The sequence below is a fragment of the Bombyx mori genome, chromosome 7, assembly GCF_030269925.1.
Source record: "Bombyx mori chromosome 7, ASM3026992v2".
NCBI classification, from domain to species: Eukaryota; Metazoa; Arthropoda; class Insecta; order Lepidoptera; family Bombycidae; genus Bombyx; species Bombyx mori.
The window spans coordinates 719,098-745,908 of record NC_085113.1 but is presented as its reverse complement, the minus strand read 5'-3'; the positions used below and the strand labels follow the sequence as shown (position 1 = coordinate 745,908).

At 38.2% G+C, this 26,811-nt stretch overlaps 1 protein-coding gene across 3 annotated transcripts in view; it reads left to right on the top strand.

Annotated features, from left to right (window-relative positions):
- LOC101746933 (homeobox protein ceh-24) overlaps positions 1–26,811 on the top strand; it is a 110,406-nt gene that overhangs the window by 55,923 nt on the left and 27,672 nt on the right. The window contains exon 4 of one of the 3 annotated variants that reach the window (XM_062669310.1): positions 24,157–24,382. The exons of the other annotated variants lie outside the window; for them this stretch is intronic. Coding sequence (XP_062525294.1) covers positions 24,157–24,339 — 183 coding nt within the window. The 3' untranslated portion in view covers positions 24,340–24,382. Of the gene's footprint in view, positions 1–24,156; positions 24,383–26,811 lie in introns of those variants that run through there. 3 annotated transcript variants of the gene reach the window in all.

Sequence of the window (26,811 nt, the reverse complement as noted above, 5' to 3'; positions counted from 1 at the left end):
TCAATAAATATTTCATAAATGTCTTGGCAACCCTATACGAACAGTCAAGAGTGAGACAGAATGAAAATAAACGATCAGAATCACAAGGATTCAGCTCTAAAAAAAACAAAAACTTATTAACTTCGTATTAAATACAGTGAGCTCTTAAAACAATAACCATAAAACATAAATTTACTTGAAAATCCTTAGTTTCATTGCAACACAAAATGGTACCTGAGAACAAACCAAATTATCATTTGGCAAAATTTCAGTAGTTCTTTGTCACTTTTGTCATAAGGTACAATTTTCATTGAGTATGCCCAGTCGACAGTAAATAGAACGGCCCTTTCTGTTCTAGTGATGCGCTAAATATGAGCATTTAATCGTATCGATATTTATAACTTCGCGTTTGATGTTAGAAATAGAAACGAAAGTGGCTTAAAACAATTGAGTTATGATAATTTAATTGTATTTACGCTGTACAGAGCGCTCTTGCTGTGCCTTTAATTGCTTTTTAACGGTTCTTTTCATCTGCGGTTAGGAAGACAGTTGTTTGGGATTCAGTAAACATTTCAGAAAATTGATAACGTCAAACCAATTTTAATAATTTCCGTTACTCAATTGGTCTTACTGTAAAGTATGGTATTGATTTGATATGATATCAATAAATCTAAATTATACTTTCAATCTCCAAATGAATTCTTCTGCAATTTACATTCTTGACGATAGCCGGTTATTATTTAGGGTGTTATATATGAATATATGAGATTATCTGAATTTGACCCGTTGGGTATTTCTCTATAGATTCCTGGTCATACCTGGATTGAAACTGGAGTAAAGAGGGACACGGAATAGTAACGGAGTGATTCAGTTACTTGAAAATAACGGAAAAGCTTCTTGAAGGAGTATTGACAAGACATGCTCTTTAACCATCGTAATTTTAAACATTTTTCACATGCGTTTCGCATCCACAGTGCGTTTTCAGAGGTCTTTTTTGCCACGTACCATCCGGCAATGGAATGAGCTCCCCTCCACGGTGTTTCCCGAGCGCTATGACACTTCTTCTTCAAACGAGGCTTGTGGAGAGTATTAAGCGGTAGGCAGCGGCTTGGCTCTGCCCCTGGCATTGCTGAAACCCCTGGGCGACGGTGACCACTCACCATCAGGTGGGCCGTATGCTCGTCCGCCTACAAGGGCAATAAAAATAAAATTTGATTGTTGCTCTGCAGAATCATCAGCTTCATTGGTATCATGCGTTAAGTGCTTTTAAATGAAATGCGCACAAACGTTTGATGTTGGTAATGGAAATGGTAGTGACGTTCAAGGATGTTGAAGTGCTTATAGTCAAATTTAAAGTGATGCGATTAGCAAGCAATAGAAATACGTTTCCTCTCGAAGTGTTGAGGCTATTTTCTTGCACTTTGTATTGGATATTTTGTTGTAAGGATTATGTAATTGTACCTTGATCGTGATATACAGACTCTACCTCGATTCTAAGTTTGAGTTAGTTGTTTAAAAACACGATGACATATTACTTTGTATATTAACTGATACTTTATTGATTATTTTACTTAAAAAAAATTTAATTAATATTATGAAGGATTTCATTAATTAACGTGTAAATAAAATGTTAAACTGTAATATGATAAAAAATTTATGTTCTAATGTGTATCTATCTGATAACAGTGATAATATAATCTATATATGTAATTATATAAAAACGAATTGCTGTTCGTTCGTCTCGCTAAAACTCGAGAACGGCTGGACCGATTTGGCTAATTTTGATCTTGAATTATTTGTGGAAGTCCAGAGAAGGTTTAAAAGGTTGATAAATATGAAAATGCTCGGAATTAAATAAAAATAACAATTTTGTTTTGCCTTTGATGTACACCCGTCAGACGGATTCCTTTTGTTTTTGTCTTTTATTAATCGATTAAGGCACTACGAAGTCTGCCGGGTCAGCTAGTTTATAATATTAATTCAATTAATAATTAATCGATATTCTTCACAACACTAAAAGAGTTCGGTAATTTCGAAAATACCCTTCACTTTACGCACAAACTTTAAAAGCGACGGGACTGTAATTTCCTAAATGTGAGAGCGAGATGGCAGATAACGTTTGCTTTTGTGGACCGTATGACAACTTAAATTGGAGGCCAATGTGTATTACGCTCGGATTACAAGAAAATAAATGGAGCTATTCAGACAAACATTTGTGACCGAATTGTAGGTTATTTAACTGACAGTTTAGCGGAGCATGACTATGTTTAGAAATGGCTGCAGTAAGTTCTGACTCTGTCTTTTCGTGTTCCGTTAAGAAATTTTGTAATATAAATTAAAAATATTTATATAATTTATGTACCTACTATCATAATTATAAGGAGTTCTCGAGTAGTTGGAGACCGCGCGGACCTGATCGACCTGATCTTTCAAGTCCGCAAGAATATTGTACTCTCTGTCTCTCACTCTCTTTTTCTTTACATTCCTTTAAAAATTTAAAACTGAGATAAATTTGTGTGTCAACAGATTTGTAGGACACGAAGATTTTAATTCTATAGGACTATGTCAAACATTACAGTTGAAGTAGCGATTAGAGGTAAGCACTGACAGACACACAAACAAACAAAAATAAACATGATAGAATAATGCATACGTTATGGAGATCGATGCGCGCCTTTGTAGACATTGTAAATCTCTACAGTAGATAACAGTCGAGGAATTGTAAACAAAAAAACGCGTGCTCGTTTGAAACCGTCAATATTTTTTCTCATTTTTAGTCGATAATTTTGTAGATTTGTTCGTTCGATAATTACGAGAAAATATTAATACGTAAATCAACTTTGTGAAGCAACTTTGTATCCTTTTTTACGAAAATTGCGCGAACGGAGGAGTATGAAATTTTCCACACCTATAGAGAATATAGAGAAGAAGTGCACAATGCTAATTTTTTTTTAAATTATGCCTTAAAAATACGTTAAGTCAATAAAGAAAACATTACACACACTACCATATATTTGACGCAACACATACATATAAACATACTCTTTGTGTATTGTCAATTGTGAAACTTTTGTTATTGTTTAAAGTCTGTGGTCAAATTGAGAATAGATTAATATTGTTTGTCTTTAATATTTTTTATCTATAGTGTAGTCTTGGCGAAATCCGTATTATATAGAATATATTGATATCTGTATTATTATAGAAGTATAATAGTGTTTGACAATAGAACCATAATAATGTTTATACTTTTAATATCAATTAATTATAGTCGAATTTTGACTAGTGCGGGGACCACTAGTTTCTATTATTAATTGTGAATATAACGTGGGAGAAACGTCCCGGTCGCCTAGTCCCCATTCGACTCACAAAACAAAACCCAACCATTAAGCAATTAACTCACAAAGATTTTATAAACCCTCTCCAGTCGAATTCTAAGTGTGGCCGCTAAAAGCTAATAAAATATTTATGGTCGTCATTTTATACAGATTTCAGTAATACATTATTATTGTTATTATTATCAATAATTTATGAACGTATTACATTTGAGGTTAATTATCGATTAAAATAATTACAGGCTTAAAGTTTTTATTAACGAGGCATATCGTTTCGTTTGGTCTATAATGGATCTTCACGAAATATAGAAATGTTTAATGGTTTTTTATTGCTTGAGATGGACAAACGATTTTGAGTGGACACCAGACCTCATAGAGATCTCAAAGTGGAACGTGGAAGTATCCAAGTATCATTCAAAACGGTACCTACAAATGCTGCGCGTAGGTATAATAGTATTTTTACTGCGTTTTAATTAAGAATGTACACGGACCTGCGCCATATTGTGACGTCATAGCCGTCAAATCGAAAAATTAGGTAGGGTCAGTAAAAAAAGACCGGACGTCTTATCCTTTAGACCACGACGACTTACCTACCTACCTATAGGTTGAAATCAGTTTGGTAGATGAGCACACGGGGCCCATCCTGAGGCAAGAGCAATGCTTCACGGTCCACTGAGAAAATTCGGTGAGAAACTAAGTGGATTGTGTCTGTTCAGAGATCAGGTCTCAATTGAATTCGGTAAGTTGTGCGTTGAGAACGCTGGCCAGCTCTTGGAGGAACTAAAAGTGCCGTGAGTGAATTTGGAGAATCCGATATGACGTGCTTAGGGCGACGCAATTGAGATTTAACCTCATGTATTTTGACGCATTGAGGTAATAGTATGGAAGGAATAATATATTCACGTTGTCAAGTGTCTATGAGGACAAGTTACTGCGTAACATCAAAATACACCGAATAATTACTGATGGTAGGACCTCTTGTGAGTTCGCGCGGGTGGGTATCACCACCCTGCCTATTTCTGCCGTGAAGCGGTAATGCGTTTCGGTTTGAAGGGTGGGGCAGCTGTTGTAACTATACTTGGGACCTTAGAACTTATATCTCAAGGTTGGTGGCGCATTTACGTTATGGATGTCTATGGGCTCCAGTAACCACTTAACACCAGGTGAGCTGTGAGCTCGTCCACCCATCTAAGCAATAAAAAAAAAATACGAAAATCTACAGTCACTTATCTAAAATGCAAAAACCTATAAATATTAATCGCGTCTCCCGTGTACGTTTCTGCCTACCCCAAATCAAACACAGCGTGAATAATCTCCGATCAAAGTTCCGAGATCAAAATAACAGTATCCGTTTATACAGAGCGATCGGCAATTATACTTCTGTCAAACACACCCTGTATATAGCTGAATGGTTCATACGAAAATAAACCTTAACAGCTGTGGAATAAGTCATTGAAAGGTACTAAAATTTGCCACAATATAAAATAAACACCCAAACGAAAGTAGTTATTAAAGCCTCTGGCATAAAGGTTATAATTCCGTGAAAAATGATTCGTTTTGATACGTAAAATTATGCTCACTAAATTAGAGATTTTATTTAGATATGAGCTGTAAATGTACTCTGTTAAGGTCGGTTATCGTTTACATTCGACATCAAAGGTTTGTTAATGTCAGTGCATGACGTACGCGACAATCACGCTGCCGCTATGATGTTCTGAAATGAGCGTTAATAGGAAGCTATCGATTTTGTAGGTCTCTAGAAAGCGCTCTTGGCTTACTAGTACATTGTAAATTTAATTCTTACAAGGAATTAGGGAACAAATAAAACGCGTGGTTCTCTTTCAATCAAACGTATAGGCTTAGCTTATACGTATTCTGGGGAAATTTGGGGTAGCCATTTAGATTTGTTTTCGTCTGATAATTGAGTTACTTTTTATGGTACGTCTGAGTTTTAAAGTCATTCTTTGGTATGTGTAGTAGCGCTTTTGTATAGTGCTATTATAGGTAATATTATAAATTTTTCCGCTATCTAATTATTGGTAGTCTAAGAGGTTATTCCCATTACACGTGAATAGGTAGGTGAGTCTGGGAGGACTTGCTAACACTAGCCGTCGCAAGAGCAGTGCTTCGCTGAATCTACCACCGGATCGGAAACGCGACCCACTGAGATCTCGCGAGAAATTCAGTGCGTTGTATTTATGGACTACGTTGCACCTCTAATTCTTCGTCGCGGTCGACGATTCGACGAGAACGGTGAGCGGGGCTTGAAGTACCTAAAAGCACCGAGAAGGGATCGGGAGGATCCGACAAGACTTGCCTAAGCAAGTCCTAAGGCGATGGCGGCTTTGCGTTGTACCGTGCGTCGCCTGGCTTGGATAGGTAGTTAGAGGTGGTCGCAATAAGGGTGCTCTGTTGTGTATAAAGTGTAAAGCATCATTACTCCCTCAGACACAGCCCACTGAGTTTCTCGCCGGATCTTCTTAGTGGGTGGCGTTTCCGATCCCGTGGTAGATTCTGCGAAGCACGGCTCTTGCTAGGGTTCGTGTTAGCAACGTCGTCAGGTTCGAGCCCCGTGAGCTCACCTACTAGTTAAGGTTACGCTAAAATAGCCTCTCAAGGCCCTCCGCTTAGGTAGAAAAAAAAGCAATAATTTTATTACTGAAATTTTTTATTTGACAATGATCACATTCTATTCTCAAAATTGATTTAGTTGAAGCTAAATTTATACAACAATAATGCGTAACCCAGTAACCATACCTACACAGTTTAGAAGTTGTATACGATAGTTTAATAAAATTAATAGGTTAGTACATAATGAAGCTTTGTTCAATGAATTATAAATCATTATTAGCCCATCCTTAAGTAATAGTTGAAAGAATTGAATACATTATTTTGTGATAGGAAAACAAATAATGACACGAATCTGAAAATTCGGGATAATTTGAAAAGTAAAATGTTGTGAAGCAGAGATTAATAAAGGCGCCCCTCTGTGCCCGCCGCCGCGCGCCACGCAGGGTTGTCACTGTGATGTTTTATAATTGATTACGATTTTAAAATCCAGTATTGTTACATTTTCCACTTAACCACTTAACGCCAGGTGTGCCGTGAGCTCTTCCACACAATTTTATTAAGCAATAAAAATATGCAATAAGGGACTTTCTGTTTTCTTTGCGTTCAAAATTTGGAACTAAAAATAATTTTAGCTCTTTTTATATTTCCTTTCATTCAAAAACTACGCTGTCTGAAACTTATACTTATAGATTCGTTGAAATATGTATGGGCAAATAAGAATTTTTTGGAGTTCGACAATCGTGATAATTCAATTAAATAAAATGACGTCACTAAGGCGGTGAGCTGCGAGAAAGACAGCCAAACATTTCTACTATCTACCAATTTGTCAACTTAATATTTTTTTATGGTACTTGTATAAAATTTTTGTGATATTTTTAACCATGTTACTAAATTACAGCTCGCAACTGTTATACTGCCCACCCCTTTTATTGATTTACGGGCATTCACAAGAGCCACTGAACCAAAGGACCAACCTTTGAGTACCGATTAATCAGTTCCCTTGTAACTGTAAGCAAATAGTGCGAGCTTCTGCTTGGCAAGTATCTTTGTCAACTTGGTATCCTCCAAAGGCATTAAACATCCACAAGCAGCTTGGATTCTTCTACAAACTGCTTGGAGCACGTAAAACCCAATAGTTCGAACGGCAATTACACGGAAGCTTTTTTTTTATTGCTTAGATGAGTGGACGAGCTCAAAGCCCACCTGGTGTTAAGTGGTTACCGGAGCCCGTAGACATCTACAACGTGAATGCCGACACCCGGGTGGGTACCTCGAGATATGAGTTCTAAGGTCTCAGTAAAGTTATAACAGCTGCCCCACCCTTCAAAACGAAACGCATCACTGCTAAACGACAGAAATAGGCAGGGTGGTGGTACCTACCCACGCGGACTCACAAGAGGTCCTACCACTAGTAATTATGCAAATTTTCTTCACCGTAGAAGTCAATCGTGAACGTTTATTGAGTACAATACGTACTACAATGAAATACTCATTACAAAAATTGGCACTCCCCCCTGGGATCCGAACACCGGTGCATCGCTCAACACGAATGCACCGGACGTCTTATCCTTTAGGCTACGATGCCTTCAAGCCTTCTTTTTAGATATTACAGAGGCGTTCGACATAGTTTGGCGTCGACAAAGGCTTCATTTATAAACTGTACAATATGGGCGTACTGGGCAGCTTCGTGCTCATCTTATAAAAGTTATTGTTATATCGTTAGTTTTGATAACGCGTTGAGGGTTCCCGAACTTCTTCCTGCCTATTCCCTCCCGGAGTTCAGTAAGGCTTGCTCTGTACCCGCTTTTGGCCAGTCTGTAATATTATCGAAATCCCCAGTCGCCTCGAACTTCAAATCCCAACTGGAACCCTAGGACAGTGGTTCCGCAAATAGCGCATTTAAAGCACGAAACGTATACTAAATGTTTTTTTAAAGGGAGAATTCGACGCGAATTTCCTTCCATTTGAGAAGATCAACATCATTCCTTCGTCATTTTTTCGGCAAATCTAGGGCTAGGAAGGTCAAGTATCCGAGAATCGTACTGAATCGCCGTTGTATGTGAGGAATGTAAATTTACGTGGCATAAAACGATGCCAAAATGTAACCGGTATTTTTTCGTGAACATTTATTGAGTACCTTATGTCATAAGAAAAAATAGTATCTGCTTGTGAGACTTGAACGTTCGATACAAACATATAGAAAACCGTATCCTTTAGGCAGCGATAACTTCAAAATTTGAAAAAATACCACGCCAAAATCCATCTTCATATTCATTGTAACTTTATTGTAATTCTGAGATTTTATTCATTTGGCATCACGTGATATTGGCATTATGGGTGTAATGAATAATAAACGATATGGTTGACAACCCTCACGCGGGAGTGAAATAATTATAATCTGAGTGGTGTACAAAATTCTAACTGAATTATATTCACATATAGATTCGTGAAGGATCCAGAGAGGTTGAGGCTTTTGCCCTCCAGCTATATAAACAGAATAATTAATACGTATTTCTCCTGAATTTTTGTTACCACCAACGTTTTAGCCATACGCTACCGTTTTGTAGGCGACCAACACTCATACTAATACTCATACTGTCCTGGTGAAACTGGAAAGGCCTCCGGGACACCAGTAATCCTTCAATCATAAAAAAAAAAAAACTAATACTCGTCAAGCATCCGTGGCCTTATTGGTAAAACCCCGATAAAGTCGTATTGAGTAATGTGACTATGCCAGGGTTTATATACTGACGCTGACACCAAATTTCTGAAACAAATGCCTTCGTCATATTTATGTTTGATGAATAGATAAGCGTTATAACAATATTATTGTAAAACTGAGACTTACGTATTGAAGTCGTCGTCGCCTAAAGGTTAAGATGTCTGGTGCATTCGTGTCTAGCGATGCAACATTGTTCGAATCCCGCAGGTGGGGTACCAATTTTTCTAAGGAAATACGTACTTAAGAAATCTTCACGATTGACTTCCACGGTGAAGGAATAACATCGTGTAATAAAAATCAAACCCGCAAAATTATAGTTTGCTTAATTACTGGTGGTAGGACCTCTTGTGAATCTGCACGGGTAGATACCACCACCCCGTCTGTTTCTGCCGTGAAGCAGTAATGCGCTTCGGTTTGAAGGATGGGGCAGCCGGTGTAACTATACTGAGATCTTAGAACTTATATCTCAAGGTGGGTGGCGGTATTTACGTTGTAGATGTCTATGGGCTCCAGTGACCACTTAAGACCAAGAGTAGGGAGGGGGTGAGCTCGTCCATCTGAGCAATAAAAAAATACTTCGGTCCATTATTTTATCAAAACTTATTAAAAACTTTTTTATTTCTCATTGGTCACCAACACGTCTATCTTGGATAGCAACACAAAAATAAATTATTAAAAAAAACATCTCTATGAATATATTTATAAGGCTATGATTTCTAAGAACGATGAGTTAAGAGCTGTTCCGTCCTACCGGCATTTTGATTGAACGTCCCGGTGTCGCGTTACGCGGCGCCCATTGATCTCCTCCCATGTGCTCGTTCGAGACGATTCCAGGAAATCTGTATTCTGAGCTAGATTTATATTGAGGTTTGTGACCTTTGAACATTAAGTGGATTCTGCTTCGAGTATAATACTACATCACTACATAGTATAAAACAAAGTCGCTTTCTCTGTCCCTATATCCGTATGTATGCTTAAATCTTTAAAACTACGCAAAGGATTTTGATGCGGTTTTTGTAATGATTGAAGAGGAAGGTTTATATGTATAATAAAATCCATTAAATAGTGGAGAAATCAATAATAAATTACAGTTTCCGAAGGGAAGCGACGGCAGGTCGCTAGTCTATATCTATATGTATACTAATATTATAAAGAGGAAAGATTTGTTTGTTTGTTTGTTTCGAATAGGCCCCGAAACTACTGGACCGATTTGAAAAATTATTTTTCCATTAGAAGCCGACATTGTCCCTGATGAACATAGGCTACTTTTTTTTTATTTTATTTTATTTTTTTTGCTTTCATGTGTGTTTTAATGTTTCCGAAGCGAAGCGAGGGCGGGTCGCTAGTAATACATATAAGACTAACTGTAGTTACATATAACATTGTTATCTTGGTGCAAATGGTCAAATATGAAACAGCTGAGCACTATACACTCTTTTGTTCGACAGCTGAGTTTCTTTCTGTTTTTTTAATAGAAAATAGTTTTGTTAATCTTGAGGTTTCAGGGATATAGTCGAATTTCGATGATTGGGCGGACAATAATGGGCAATTTTTTCCATTGAAACTTCTCGATTCGTTTTTTCTTTAGCGGTAGTGGAGTAGCTGTATTTTCTAGTCGTATCATCCATGAGGCTTTGACCCCACCGGGTCGGTCGGTCGGTCACGGGTCGCTGCTCTAATTTACCAATGAGAATTCCACAAGCTGGACAGAGTTCGGAATGAATACATACGGGGGAGCTTTAAAGATGGTATGGCCATATCATGAGACGGGACGATGATCATGTGGTGAAGGTCGCATTTGGCTTTCCAGAACAAAAGAAAGGTAGAGGCCGCCCGCCATCGACCTGGTGGTCAAACTCGAAAGAGACCTTAAGAAAGCCCAATTGCCAAAACCGACAACCCAGGACAGATCAGCCTGGCCACGTCCTTACGGATCCATCAGATCCAATAACCTTTGCATTAGACGCCTTCAGCTCTAACACTAGGAGCAGGCTTAGGGGCCTCGGTAACCGTACTCGTCGAACTCGACAAAGAGTTCGCCGTGCAACCTAACCCATGAATCAGCCCGCTGAGTTTCTCGCCGGATCTTCTCAGCGGGTCGCGATTCCGATCCGGTAGTAGATTCATTCGCGAAGCAGCTACTCTTGAGCTGTTAGGTCTCCTTCGGAGGCGCTCGGGTAGCTGTTAGCAAATCCCACCCCTCCTGGCTGAGCCTTTGCTCGCCCACGTGTCCTGGTTAAACTGGAAAGGCCTCCGGGCCACCAGTAATCTTTCAATCATAAAAAAAAAAAAAAAAAAAGATCAGCCTGGCGCCGTAGAGTGAGTAGACCCGACCCCAGATAACGGGAACAGGGACGAATAGTAGTAGTAGTAATTCCACAAGCTGAAATCAAAGTCTATTCACACTAAAATCCACGAATTTTCCCTCTATCCGTTAAATCTTCGAATTAATATATAAAAAAAAACATTGTCACGAAAATTCCATGAAACAAATCCTCTTTAATACATAACTAATAATGTCACGTGTAAACTGAAAAATTGCTTTACGAGAATCCTTCGGCGAAGTTTTCTGAATGTTTATTTGACATCGCTGCGACGTTTTGGTGACTTGTGCGCGGCTTGATTCATAAGAAATAGCGGGTTATATAATAAACATCACGAATTTAGGGGCAAAGTTCATTCACCTCATATAATTTATACTTCTTTTAAAAATCATTTATATATGAATTGGTGTACGGTCCTATTTTCGGTATCTTGATTTACAAATTATTGCTGTAGGTTAAGGTTTACACTTTATACACATAAATCCTATTGTTGAAATGTTTACAAAGTTTTATAGAACACTTGAATTTTTTTTTTTAATAAATAGTGAAACGTATTACCTTCCATTATTGGAGTTTACTCCTTTAGAATCGATTTACATATATAGGCCCGGGGTATGAAAATTATGGGGACCAAAATCGTACTAGCATGTCACACGAAATGCGTTATGCGCCTGATTGCGCATGTCACACGAAATGCGTTATCGCAGGTGACGCCGGGCTGCTGCGCCGGCAGTCCGCCACAAAGCCTCGTACTGATCGCGCGTTTCTCTCATTATTGTATTTTCATATATTTGTTAGTCGTTTGTTTTGTGTCTCGTTAATTTGTTAATAATCTGTAGTGTATCGTGTTGTCGTAATATAGAACTATTTCTCGTATTGTTTCGTTTAATTTTTTATATCCAGTAAACTCCAGTCGTGCGTCGGAGCGGACACACACACTTTTTTTATTCCCTTATCTATTTAGTACCTTACGTTTCTATTGTCAAAAGCTTTCCTTCAATATGTGTTTTCACCGGTCTATTTTTGGGAGGTAATTGCAATCTTAATGACGGTTTCAGTAACATACTCAGTCAGCATATTCTCATACAATAACGAGAATTCAGAATGTAAATGTTCCTGGGAACTGAAGGCATCAGGCGTTTTTTCACTCAGCTTAGCCACAACTGGTGTACCTTTGAAACGGCAATCTAATTTTATTGATAAAATCGTTGTTAATGACTTGTTTTTTTTTATAACAGATACAAAAGTCTTTTTGGTGGGTATTTTCAACAACGTGGCTTAGCTTACGATACGAAACCTTTAATTCTGAATCGGATTACAATTGGAACGAAGTATACACTAAATTTTTTTTTGATAATTAATTAGTACTCCGTAATCCTCTCCCGCTAACGCTTTTAAACTTATTCCTCTACGTTTGGCCTGAAATATTTTCTCTCGTCACTCGGCGCGACGTGCGCACTAATACTCACATTTCCACGTACGGATAAACTTCCACACTCTTCTAATGAATGTGCAGACGTTCTGTCATTACGGCTTTCAACAGAATTAATACGAAACAGATTTTAACTTGTGTTTCGTTGTAATAGATTAAGATGTTTTTTATCATAGGTTTTCCATTTTATTTGTTCTGGAATTTTGCTTACTTAGGCTTTTGTGTATCTGAATGACATTTTTATTAATTTGCTTTATTTATTTATTTATTAGGCTCACAATACACATCACAAGCTAAAAAGATACATAAAAAACACAAGTAAAAAGAAACAAAATCTGGCTTGCAACATAAGTGATGTGCGCACGACAAAACAAGACATAAACACACAGGTTATAAATGAATTAATTTGGTAATTCATTTAAAGTTTCTGTAACACCGACAAATTGTGTTCATCAAAACCATCACGAGCTCGAGGTAAACGGAAAGTTCTCAATCTGAACAGATCGAAGTGAACTCAATTCATAAAAAACCCCGGTGTAATAAACTTGAAAGTCCCTCTCTGGTGATGCGGGGATGATAGCCCACGTTACTACACAGGGGCTGGGGGAGAGCCGGCGTGCGGTTAACTCAGCAGATCAATTGTTTCGCGGGTCCTTGTGCTTTGAAAAACGAAAAATGTCCGTTTAAGAGTTATTGTTGGCTCATTATTTACCAAAAAAAAACCGAACTCTTTATCGAATGGTATGCTTTTCATTAGCTGTGATGGGCGCGTGAATTCAGTCCTTCGAGCTTTAGTTTATTTGTGTCTGTTTGCATTTTGATCCGGATGTTCTGTGTCAGGATGCCAGGGTAATTTAATAGCATTTTTGTACTGCCATCACTCCCTGTAACATACACAAAAGGTATGTCAGGATATCAGGCTAATCTAATTACATTTTTGTACAGTCATCGGTCCTTGCGTCATGAGCAAATTTTCAAGGTAATTGCACGTCGCGATCTCTATGAAAATTACGTTACAAGAAGACACATAGACCAATGGATAAGGTTAAGCCAATAAAAGCCTGTTTAAAAATGATTGTAGGCCTTCAACACATTCACATCGCTCGATACAAGTACATCCAGCGTCTTGTCCTTTACACCATCGACTATAGTTTTTTTTTAACGGATTTTATGACCTGGTAACTAAGACCTTTAAGTCATGTCTTTTTAATTTATATTCCTAATTTTATTAAAAATGATAATATGGAGTGAATTGAAATGAAATGAAATGAAGATGAGTAATTTGGGACATTAATCAACTTGGATGAAATTCAATGAAATGAGATGAGATGATATAGGATGAAATATATAATCTCAGTAAAATGGTGGTCATTTACTGAGTTTTTTTTCAGCGGACTTTTTGGAGGATCCCGAGAAGTTATGTCTAGCGGCTTTGTTTCATTTTCCCACATTTATGCACCTTCACAGATATTAAACCTGAAGAAACACTTAATAGACAAAATTAAACAAATCACACAACTTGACTCCTCGCGTTCCCGCCAAAAAGTCCTCGACTATAGCTAGTTATATTGTTTTAATGTAAACACGCTGTATTTTGTGCATATCTTGCACTACTTCTATGACAGATTCTGAAAATGTAATTCACTTTTCTCGCAATGAAAGTAGCATTCAGAAAATATCGTCGATCATATGTATATATGCGTTTTTATAATGACGACGCCGTTTGTAAACGGCGGAATCATACAAATTGCCTGCGACAATACCACTTCTTATATGCCTTCTAACACTCGTTGAACCACATACCTCTGGAATAGGTTAAACAATTACCGGCGAAACAGTAAAATCAAAAAAATAATACAAAGACATAATTAAGTCCAATTATTTTCCCGGACAATTAAATAGAAAGCTCAACCCCCAGGGTAAACACTCCGCGCCATAGCTCTATGGGGTGACATTTTTCGAGTGCTTAATTAATAATTGTTAGCATTGTTAGTTTATGAAAGGGTAGATTTGGAGATGTTTTGACTGTTATATTGGCAGCTTTTTATCACTGTTAGTAATAATATATTTAAAAAAAAAAACGTTACACGAACGGATGTGGTGGATATGAGTATAGCTTTTCTCCTCGTAAAAGGCTACTAAAGGATTGACCACAGAACGGGCAACGACAATTTACATACCGGTAACAAAACGTATTGTGGAGGAAACATACATTTTAGTTACATACAGCCGATTACATAAATATTATACTTGAGACATCAACCTCATTAACATGTCACAAGGTTACAGTCTTTTTTTTTTCTACTTAAGCTATTGGTCTTGAGAGACCATTTCAGCGTAGCCTTAACTGGTAGGTGAGCTCACATGGCTCAAACCTGACGACGTTGCTAACACGAATCCTAGCAAGAGCAGTGCTTCGCAGAATCTACCACCCCCATGCGGTGGTAGACTCGCCGAGCCCTCCGTCGCAAGTGACGGGTTCGACGAGAACAATAACCTTGTTGGCGTCATGCACCAAACTGATCATTACAAAAAATGTTAGGTAATAAAGCACGAAAAAAATTATCGAATAGTATAATAATAAATAGTAGAATCTTTACATTCAAAACAATCGAAGTCACAAACATTACTAAGCGCACCTTAATCTGTGTTGTGATATAGGCATGTTGTCTAAATACCGCTTGTGGTCTGCGGTCAACTTGGTCGCAATAATATCTAATGTATGTATGACAGGAATGCATTGTGATTGCATACTTGGAGTAAAACATACTGCGGTGCGGGAAACTGTATAACTATAATGTGCATCGCTCAGTTTTACCGATCGCGATGCGATGGTGACGAATGCCCATCTTGCGAGAGATCGCGGGCTTGGGATTTGGCACGTGGATTTGAAGCAATCCAACGTCTGGCAAACTTATAGCAACATATCGCTGCTGCTGTGACAGTTTATCTTTTTTACTAGCTATAATCTCGAAACTTCCTAGCATTATGAATAGAATTTCATTAAATTTGAACGTAACCAAAGATTTTTGATTTTAAACATACCTTATTCGAAGTCGTCTACTTTCGGTAGTCACCTACCTTTTTTCCTACCTATGCTGATAGCCTTGAGAGGCTATTTCAGCTTCTCCTTGAGGTGAGCTCACGGGGCTCCAACCGGGAGTGTTGCTAACACTTGCCCTAGCAAGAGCAGTGCTTCGCAGAATCTACCACCGGATCGGAAACGCGACCCACTGAGAAGATCCGCCGAGAAACTCAGTGGGCTGTGTATATGAGTTAATTTACCCTTCGAGCCCTTCGTCGCAATCAACGGGTTTGGCGAGGACGGTGACCGGTGCTTGAGGTATCTAAAAGCACCGTTAGTTGATCGGGAGAATCTGTAATGACGTGTTTAGGGCGCCACCTACTGGTAAACGGAGAGTGAACTTGTATACTCGCTTAAAACATATTTTTACTGCTTAAATTGTTGTATATTCTTACGGCCCACCTGGTGTAAAGTGGTTATCGGATCATCAGAACGTGATTACAGCCACTCATCTCAATACGTGAGGTCAAACGAACAACTCGATCACAATTCAGTTATATAAAAGCTGTTTCGCCCTTTAAATCGCAACTCTTGTAGGTACTTAACCCTTGCGGACGTGCAGTAAGCCCTACCGTCACTAATTACTCAATTAATTATGTGGCTTTGATTTTTATTAGGTACATTAAATCTTCCTTGCCTTTGTTGGTGAATAATGTACAGAGAACATGTCCATAGTATAAGCTTCGTTACAAAAATTGGCTTGTGAGATTTGAACAGGCATACCTAGCCGCATCGCCTAATATGATTACACCAGGCAGGCGTAATAATATTTCGCGATGCGACATGCCCTTTGAACCATGACGACCTCAAAGATTTTTAAGGTTCGATTTGAAATCGTGAATTGATTAACGGAAACTGTAAAATATAAATATGTCCAGTTTTATGTAATAAGTTAATAGAGATACTCATTGCATAAGGGTTTTGGGTTTCAAAATTACAAAAGGTAATTTATTTATATCGCCAATTAAAAAGGAACCCTTAACATAAACAATTAAATAATAGAATAACAAAGATAAAGCGCAGTTACACTTGCGACCAGTAGCGAGCGACAATTAAATCGCTCGAGTGTGCCGAGCCCAACAGAGCTGCGTTGACTTTGCGACAGTCAAGTGTTCTTGTACTGGTTACAACAACAATCTTTACAATATTTAAAAAAATAATATATATGCTTTCCATTTATAAACCGATTATGGTATTGGGTGCCTGTTAACATAAGTGTAATATGTATAAAAATATATAATTATACTTATTAATTTGTCAAAGGGTTTAAATAAAAAAAACACACATACAATTTTTTCATTAATATTATATTTTATTTTACACTTCTTTGTCAATTCGTCGTCAGTTCTGAATATTGTGGTCACTATCCAATTATACGTAATATTCAGTCATGTGGACGCCTTCATTTACAACTTTCTTTTGACGAATCAAAATCGAATTGTAGATTACATTTTTTTATTGGCCTTGTGGGCAGACTAGCATACGGCCCACCTAATGGTGAGTGGTTACCGTCACCCATGGACTTCAGCAATGCCGGGGGCAGAGCCAAGCTGCTCCCTACCGTTGAGTATTCTCCTGACTATACCATCGATTCGGAATGCAGCTTCGCCACTGAGAAGAATCATCGAGAAACGAATGGCTTGCTTTTCTATATGTAGAACGTCCAGAAAAAATACAAAAGCTGTTTCAATTAGTACTCTTAATATGGATATTCTGAAATAGTAGAAGTAGGTTTGCATTATGAGCCACTACCACATGAAGACTCATATAGATAAGGCAAGGAGTACCTACTCTAGTATTACGGATATAATCATAGCTTTCAGATAATTATAACTTTAAGATTCAAAATGTTTTAATTATAAAGGTAGGATTACAAAACCTAATACTACTTCTACTACCACCACCTAAACAATGTAGACTATAAAGCTATGCGATGTGACTCAGTTTTGGAGCTATTAACTCCCCGTAATAGCACTCCTCAAATCGACATCGACAAAGTAAAGTAACGAACCGAAGCATGATTTTAAAGACAAACTTCATTAAAAATAACCACTAGTATGCTCGCAAATAAAATCTAAATATAGTTTAAAAATAAAACAAACAAAAAAGCGATTAAATCGAAAACGATTTAGAAGCGAAGGATTAAAACAAGCAACCGTACCATTAATTGGAAGGTTCTAATTAGAGGCGTTTTATTAATTTATTCGTTAGAGCTTTTGTCGGCGACCGTACCCGGGGACAATCAATTAAGGCTCGTGTCGGGACGTTTTTATGCAAATGTCGGCGCTCGCTCCCGTGGTGGTCTCGCTAGTGATGAGGCGACTGCGCTCTGTGTGAAACATATACAGATATTACCTGATTTAATGGAGTAGGTAATGAAAATAATTATAACATGTAGGTAACCTTCTATTACGCCGTAATTATACTATACTAATATATATATACTAACTATATTGAGACCTTAAAACTTATATCTCAATTTGGGTGGCGCATTTACGTTGTAGATGTCTATGGGCTCCAGTAATCACTTAGCACCAGGTGAGCTGTGAGCTCGTCTAATCATTTAAGCAATAAAAAAATTGTCGATGAGTTCGGAGCAAAACCAAATCTTAGGTTTTATAATGTTTTCCTGTATTCGTTTTGTTCAAGAGATCTAATCGTAAAACAGTTTTGAATCACTGGTAAATATTGTATATATTGATATTGGTATCGAGTATTGAGATATATTAGTAAGATCAGGCTCTTAATAATATCTAATATGTTGTCGGTTTCCCTCATATATTTGTTTTACTGGTGGTAGGGCGTCTTATCAACCCACACGGGTAGATACCGCCCTGCCTATTTCGTGAAGCAGTTTCGGCTTAAAAGATGAGGCAGTCCTTGTCTTATACATCTAAGACTTAGATCTCATGTCTTAAAATTAATGGAGACATTTACGTTGTTACAACTAACCATCTATGAAATAACAAAAATAATGAAAGCGTCCATATATTTTTTTCTAGCTTAGATGGGTGGACGAGCTCACGGCCCATCTGGTGTTAAGTGGTTACCGGAGCCCATAGACATCTACAACGTAACTGCCGCCACTCACCTCGAGGCATGAGTTCTAATGTCTCAATTTTAATAGTACAACGGCTGCCGCAACCTTCAAACCGAAACGCATTACTGCTTCACGACAAAAATAGGCAGGGTGGTAGTGCCCGAGCGGACTCACAAGAGGTCCTGCCACCAGTAAAAAACAGAAACACATATAACAGAAAACGCAATGAAGTCTTTTATTGTTTATTTATTCTGAAGTATTCGATATCATTATATGTATATCGAAAAAATAATGTAATTGATCAATTTGATCTCGGTATCTTCCGCACACTTTCCGTCGGCAGACAATATCAACGCGTGCGGTCGGCCGTCTGCGCGCGCCGCCTTATTTAGAGACCTTAGGAAGTCACGTAAGTGCGCACTCCGGTTTATCTGGCCATCTAGTTTATTAGAAAGCTTATGCGAGACACGTAAGCTCTGTTTAATTAGGCGTAATTAGCCAATTAACACCTGAAGCTTTTTCATACGATTTCTCTTTGACTAGACTTTTAAATTCAGTTTTAAAATAGCACCTGCTGCAATTTAAAACATGGCTTAGTATTCGTGAAAAAACTTGATGTAGAATTTAATGAAGTTAATTAAACTCAAACAAGATGTCACCATGTCGCACCTGTTAAATTTGAATGTATCAAATGTTACATAACCACGTTTAGACTTACTGGCAGGCAGGGACGTCTTAAACTAGGCTGGGGCCCTTGGGCACACAAGAATTTGAGGCCCTGTTGGAAAGTAAAAAAAGCGAATTATAATAACATTTTTTTAGTGAGTATGACCATTTATTATAGGTAATCAAAGACAGTATGATATAATAATACTAGTTATATTAGAATGCTGCTGGGTTTTTGGTTACGATTACGATAATAGTTTCTTTCGGGATTTCTGTTGAGCAAAACATTCCATTATATCTTTAAAGCCAATTTTTTGAAGGAGGCCTATCACTTTCTATGCCCATAATTGACAAATTACTCAGCCATTCTTGTAACATTGTTGTTCGCAATTAATTTTTTATTCTCTTAAGCTGCGAAAATGACCACTCTCGACTACAATTGGTCACCAAATTGTCGGTCCTTCGGGGCCCCCTGAGAATGGGGGCCCTGTGCACGGGCCCCGTGTGCCCTTATGGTAAAGACGGTATTGCTGGCAGGTATGCCTCATGTCTCGTTCGCTAGTGGCACGAGTAAGTACCACCATTAACCATTCCCATTACTTCCTGCTGCAGAAGCTCCAGGGAGAAGTTTCGGATAATCGTAGCAAAATACCAATAAAAGAGACTCGGAGCAAATGTCTCAAGGTGAATGTCGTTTATACATATGTAAAAACGACAAGGGTTGTTTGATTTATGAATACCTACGTAATATCCAAATATCTAATAATTGAAAGTGTATTATATCGTTTCCAAAAATTGAGAATTAGCACTTATACCTATCTGGTCTATCCACATATCCATTATCTGGTCCTAGACCGTTGACAGACATTTTTTTTATTGTCGTATAGGTAAACGAGCATACGGTCCACCTGATGGTGAGTGGGTACCGTCGCTCATGGACGTCAGCAATGCCAGGGGCAGAGCCAAGCCGCTACCTACCGTTTAATACTCTCCACAAGCCTCATTTGAAGAAGAACATGTCATAGCGCTCGGGAAACACCGTGGAGGGGAGCTCATTCCAAAGCCGCATGGTACGTGGCAAAAAGATCTCTGGAAACGCACTGTGGATGAACACAGTGGCTCCAGGTAGAATGGATGAAACCTACTCCGGTGGCGGGTGGTGCGATGATAAAAATGAGATGATGGTATCATCTTAAGCAATTCCTCAGAGCACTTCCCATGGAACATACGATACAAAATACAGAGGGAATCGAAGGCCTTCCGCAGATCCAGAGGTTCCAAACGATATGCAAATAAACAGTTGGACAATAATGTAAATGATATTTTCTTGTAAAAAATATATAAACATCTTAGGTAGGTTTGAAACATTTAAAAAAATCCGTTCGCGAAATTTGAAAGTGATGTCAAATTAAGCAATGGATAGGACGCAATGAAGCCCACGTCTGCACTTCAAGCCTGTAACAAGAAACTGGAAATATACAACATGTGGAAATGAATGTTATTTATCAACACGACCTCAACAGACGCGTCAATAACTTTCACCGTTTTACAAATGGCGGATGAACGAAAATCGAAACATTTTTCATTCGAAATACAAACTCCGCCCCTTGATTCGTTGCCAAAATGCGCGTTGATACCGCGCTGACCAACCACAGAGCCGGATTTCTAACGGCCGACTCGTTTCCCGCCAATCGGAGGCGAGCTGCCCACGCGCACACTAGCAATTCAATGAGCTACCTAATTGCTGTTTTGTTTGGCAAATGGTTGATTATGTTTAATGATCCTTTTAATGTCATGATTGATGTCCGTTGTGTTATGCGATACAGTGGGAAGCTGTTCATAAAATGTCACATTAAAACACGAGCGAGTCGGCGCCATTGATGTGCGACATAAAATGGATGCTACAGTGCAATCTATTGAAGGATACACCATAAAACATAATAAATAGAAACAGTTTCACCAGTGGAAATGTTTCGGCTTCCGGATGCCGGTTTTACTGTCGGATTTTTATAAGGGAAGCAGGCATATTTTATTCTCTGTCTCATTCTCTATACCGAGAATGAGTGGTTGCTAAACATTTGATTAGATTTTTTATTGATTTCATGGGCAAAAGTGTACCATATCATAGGAAGTGGGCATCGGCAATGTCAGGGGTGACAATACCGCAGCCCATTGCGTTATACTTTTCTAACTATCTATCGTTTGAACATTCATGTCATCGCTCGGGAAAACTCGAGGATGGAAGCTGATATTCATTTGTTTATTACAAATGTATATTTTCTCTTTGGCGGGTTTCAGTTTTATTTGAAACGATGTTTTTCTTTCATCGTATCTGTCTGCGGGGCTTGAACACTGGCATAGTTCGATACAAGTGCATCGGGCGTCTTATTCTTTAGGCCACGGCAACTTAATTACTGCATCAAATTATAGTAGTCGTCGTGGCTTAAAGGATAAGACGTCCGGTGCATTCGTATCTGATGATGCAACGGTGTTCAAATCCTGCAGGCGGGTACTAATTTTTCTAATGAAATACGTACTTAACAAATGTTCACGATTGACTTCCAGGGTGAAGGAATAACATCGTGTAATAAAAACCAAACCCGCAAAATTATAATTTGCGTAATCGCTGGTGGTAGGACCTCTTGTGAGTCCGCACGGTAAGGTACCACCGCCCTGCCTATTTCTGCCGTGAAGCAGTCATGCGTTTGGGTTTGAAGGGTGGGGTGGCCGTTGTAACTATACTGAGACCTTAGAACTTATATCTCAAGGTGGGTGGCGCATTTACATTGTAGATGTCTATGAGCTCCAGTAACCATTTAACACCAGGTGGGCTGTGAGCTCGTCCACACATCTAAACAATAAAAAAAATATTAGCTCAAAATCAGCAGGTTTCTATTATGAGTAATGAGTATAGTAGTTTCACCCTTCTTCTCAGAGTACCGGCAGACTCAATTAGGTGCCAAGCTTAAAACAAAATCTACTCAGAAATGAATAAACTATGGTATTTTTTTATTTAAATAACACAGACTTGAGTATCTTACGAAAAAAAATCAGCGAATGAAGTATTCTTTGTGAGCGCTATGACATGTCCTTCTTCAAACGAGTCTTGTGGAGAGTATTAAGCGGTAGGCAGCGGCTTGGCTCTGCCCCTGGCATTGCTGAAGTCCATGGGCAACGGTAACCACTCACCATCAGGTGGGCCGTACGCTCATCTGCCTACAAGGGCAATAAAAAAAATAAAAAAAATACGGTATTTTTTTGTACTTTCAGCAAATAACACAACAACGTTCAAATATCTATTCACCAACAGAATCGCAGCCTAATCACAAACGGTATAAGAACATTAAAATGACTAAATATAAACGACATTTAACCACTCCGGCGATTGTAAACCTGCCACTTAGCCCCGTCACACTATTATGCGAAGTATTATTTAATAGAAGTTTAAATGTATCATTGGTTTGGTGCCAAGGCGAGGCGGGCGTGTGCCAAAAATTGCGCGTTGCAGATACCGGCATATTGTTGAGTGCCGTCGATCTATAGAATATGGAAGCGACAATGTTGGAGAAAATATTAAGCGATTAGCTAAGGAAATGTTGCTTGTTCTATTTTTTTGTAAATTTTATCTACTAAATTGTCCATTTGTTCCATCTTTTCTTTGTCTCTGTGTTTGATGAAGTGTTGGCAATTGATGTTAATAGAAATTCGATTACAAACTTTAAATATTTGACAAGCGCAAGATGAAACAACAGAAAATGTTAGTTTTTAACTATTATACTTTGGTTACATTTGCAAACGAACTAATAATTGTAAAACAATTTCTCTTTCTTTAATAAGCGCCGTTCGCAATAACTAATTAAACTCGTCGTCCAATACTTCATCAAATTGAAAATGACCAAAGAACCTTAAAAGAACTAAGTACCGGAATTTAAAAAACCATGTATGTTTTTAAATTAGACAGATCAAATTAGACATTTACTTGTGGTAGGACGTCTTGTGAGTCCGCACGGATAGGTACCACCACCCTGCCTATTTCTGCCGCGAAGCAGTAATGCGTTTCGGTTATATAGGCAGGGTGGCCCACATAAGCTATAAAAAATAAAAAATAGACAACGTTCGTACAGCAAAATGATGTTAATAAGTACCCACCCAACCTCCGCAGATATCACGACTTGGGCTTCGGCTGTGGCTTTAATAATTGCTTTGAACCAATCGAACCGTGACCACGTGTCAGCGTGTACACATACAAACCTGAAAAGACGAATGTAAAAATCATTTCTGTTACAGGCAGTAGATATTTCTATTCGGTCTAACTCCGCGTTACAATTTAGAATCGCAGTCACAGGCTGTCGTGAGGTAGACTCCCGGGAGCTTTGATCTTGCACTCCTTTAGGATACGAGCTGTGCGATTCTTACTTATAACTGCTACGTGTGTTTGTAATTTTCGACACATAGTGTTCAATAAAGAGAATATATTGAAATAGTGAAGTAAGCGCGATCGAGGCGGCCTCTCTCTCTCTCTCTCCCTCACTATCTCGCTCTCGCTCAGCTAGTTGATATTTTACAGGATTTTGAGAAAAGTTGGAAGGATTTTTTGAAAAGTTGAGAAGTGCGCGTTTGTGATGGTATGGACATGTGATGAGACGAAATGGCAATGAGGTAGTTAATAGAGTTTTAACTATGAATGTGGAAGTCTTTAGAGGAAGAGGTAGACCTTTTTTTATTGCTTAGATGGGTGAACGAGCTCATAGCCCACTTGGTGTTAAGTGGATACTAGAGCCCATAGACATCTATAACGTAAATGCCGCCACCCACCTTGAGATAGGTATGAGTTCTAAGGTCTAAATATAGTTACAACAGTTGCCCCACCCTTCAAACTGAAACGCATTATTGCTGCACGGTACAAATAGGCGGGGTGGTGGTACCTACCCGTACGGACTCACAAGAGGTCCTACGACCAGTAATTACGCAAATTATAATTTTGTGGGTTTGATTTTTATTACAGGACGTTACGAATACGATCGTTCTTTCTCTATCGTACCTACTACAAGTAAGTATTTCAGTTAAAAGTTTTCTATGGAACCGTCAAATATTCTATTACAGCTATTTTTATTATTGTAGATTGCACGATAATTCCGCCCTTTCAGACGTTATCATAACGCTAGACAGTTTTGAGACAAATATGTAGAGCGTCAATGAACCAGTGCGGCTCTATAGACAACAATAATGAATATTCTATAAAGGTCAAGTATTTTGTCTCTGTCGTTCGCTGAGATGCGAAAGGGACGGATGTAGTTGATTAGTTCGACGAGCTGGGGTATCTTCAATGAATAATTGTTAGATTAACGGAGCTTAGTCATCGGCCTCGATCGCCGCCGACTTGGATAACTTTAGTGACGTACTTAGTATCGTATCGATTATTTTATTTTATCATTGTTTATATGTAAATCAATTATAAGTAGACTTGCATAGGAGATATTTTGAGGAGGAGGTGGAGGTATTATTTATGACAATAAGCACTCGAACATTTTCTTCTGATAATATAATTTGGACATAGTCCTGAATCTAATTTCGTGATATGTGTTTTAATTTCAGTAAACATGAAAATTGAAAAATACATCGATGAATTATGTCGGTAACCTTACAATTAATATTAAATCTATACCTAATTATTCTTAATCGAACTAAAAATATCGGTATCTAAAATATATATCGATATAAATACGGATTAGTATTACCCCATCTCTACATTGTCGGTCTCTATTAGGTTCATGTCGAGATCTCTCCCGCGAACAAAGCGGTGTAGCTTATATTGATTGTACACAGACTGTACGTTTGTATTCCAAAGCTTCAGAAATGAACGTTACATTATCTCTGTGATTATTCGATAAAATTGTGTTTTTGTTTGTAATCTCAAAAATTAAGTTTAACCGCCACAAATTAAACCATTAGTATTTTTTAGCATTTCATAAACATTTACTGGTGGTAGGACCTCTTGAGAGTCGGCACGGGTAGGTACCACCACCCTGCCTATTTCTACCGTGAAGCAGTAATGCGTTTCGGTTTGAAGGGTGGGGCAGCCGTTGTAACTATACTTGAGACCTTAGAACCTATATCTCAATGTGGGTGGCGCATTTACGTTGTAGATGTCTATGGGCTCCAGTAACCACTTAACATCAGGTAGGCTGTGAGCTCGTCCACCCATCTAAGCAATAAACTATGAAGGAATACCTAATAAAAAAATAAAAAAGTGTGTTAATATGTAATGGATATGACAACCCTATTTATTGCTAGTATGAAGCGTCTCTAACAGAGCCAAATAGACAATACCATTGAGTCTTCAAGCTCAGGTAGAAAGGTATAAAGTTAAGAGACGCTTGTAGCGAAAGCCGAATGATTACTAAAAATGACATCCACACTATTATAATTAGCCAATTCTACAAATCAATAACCTGTTAATAGAATATACACTTTCACCTTTTCACATGTAAAGGTCACATAGTAAAGGACAAAAGAGTTGTCTCCTTACAGCGGCGCCCGGGGGTGGGACCGAAAATAAACAGCACAAATAAATTGAAGACCGGAATTATCTTCGGTCAACTATGTTGCGATTCGCTGAATAATATCTTTAATTTTGGCACATCGGAGCGACTAGTCGATCTGAATCACTTTAATGTACTGTTAACTAAGACTTATTATGACAATAAATAACAACAAAACAATAAATGTACATTAATTACAATTAGTTTAATTACCCTCATCTATAATGCCGTGTATTGATGTGCCTTTGGAAAACATACAGCATTGTATTATGAAGAAGCAGTGTGTACTTAGCTTAGATTCCTTGTCTATGTCCAACCATAGACCGTCAATTTAGTTCCATCTTTAGCCGCTAGGTGCTGCCAGCAAGTATAAAGGGAGCGCAGCCATCTTTGATCTTCATAGCGTTGTGTACTTTCGTACTGTGAAGTCGCAAGTCCACAAATATTATTCGACTTCTTATTAATTGCAAAAAATATTTATTTTGTGTTTCTATGAGTGTTATTTTGCAATCATTACGAGTATTATTTACCAATCCTATCATCGGACGCCATGAATCACGCGTCATCTGTTGGAGGTGATGTTGAGTCAAGCTCCATAATTTCCGAGAGGGAAGATGTCCAGGCGAGACGCGATGGAGACGCCTCGCGTTCGAACAGCTCGTCAAGCGAAAAAGAACAAAAGGAGTCTCTGCGTAAGAAACGACGGGATTCAAAGGTAACGGTCGATCTTCGAATCGGCTCGTTATCCCACCAGGTCAGTGACGTTGTAAATCTAATAATGCACCAACTGTGTGTAACAATTGAATGTAACGAAAAATGTTGTAAACAAATTGATCTCGTCAATACGGAAATTTTGACAAAAACACAACAGATTTAAACTAATAATCTTTGTAACATAATTACTGAAAACTTTGACAAATCGTCTCCGTCGTACAAGTTACCCGTAAAAAGCGTTTTAAATTGTATACGGAAAAAAGGGCCGTATGTATAGAAATAACACGTCAAAGTTTAATTTCCGTGGTCTCTAACAAAGTATCCTGTTGCCAACGCACCACTCATTGAGGAATTTTTGTTTGATAATAGTAAATTGAAATCTATTCAGTCCCTCGGAGGGCTAC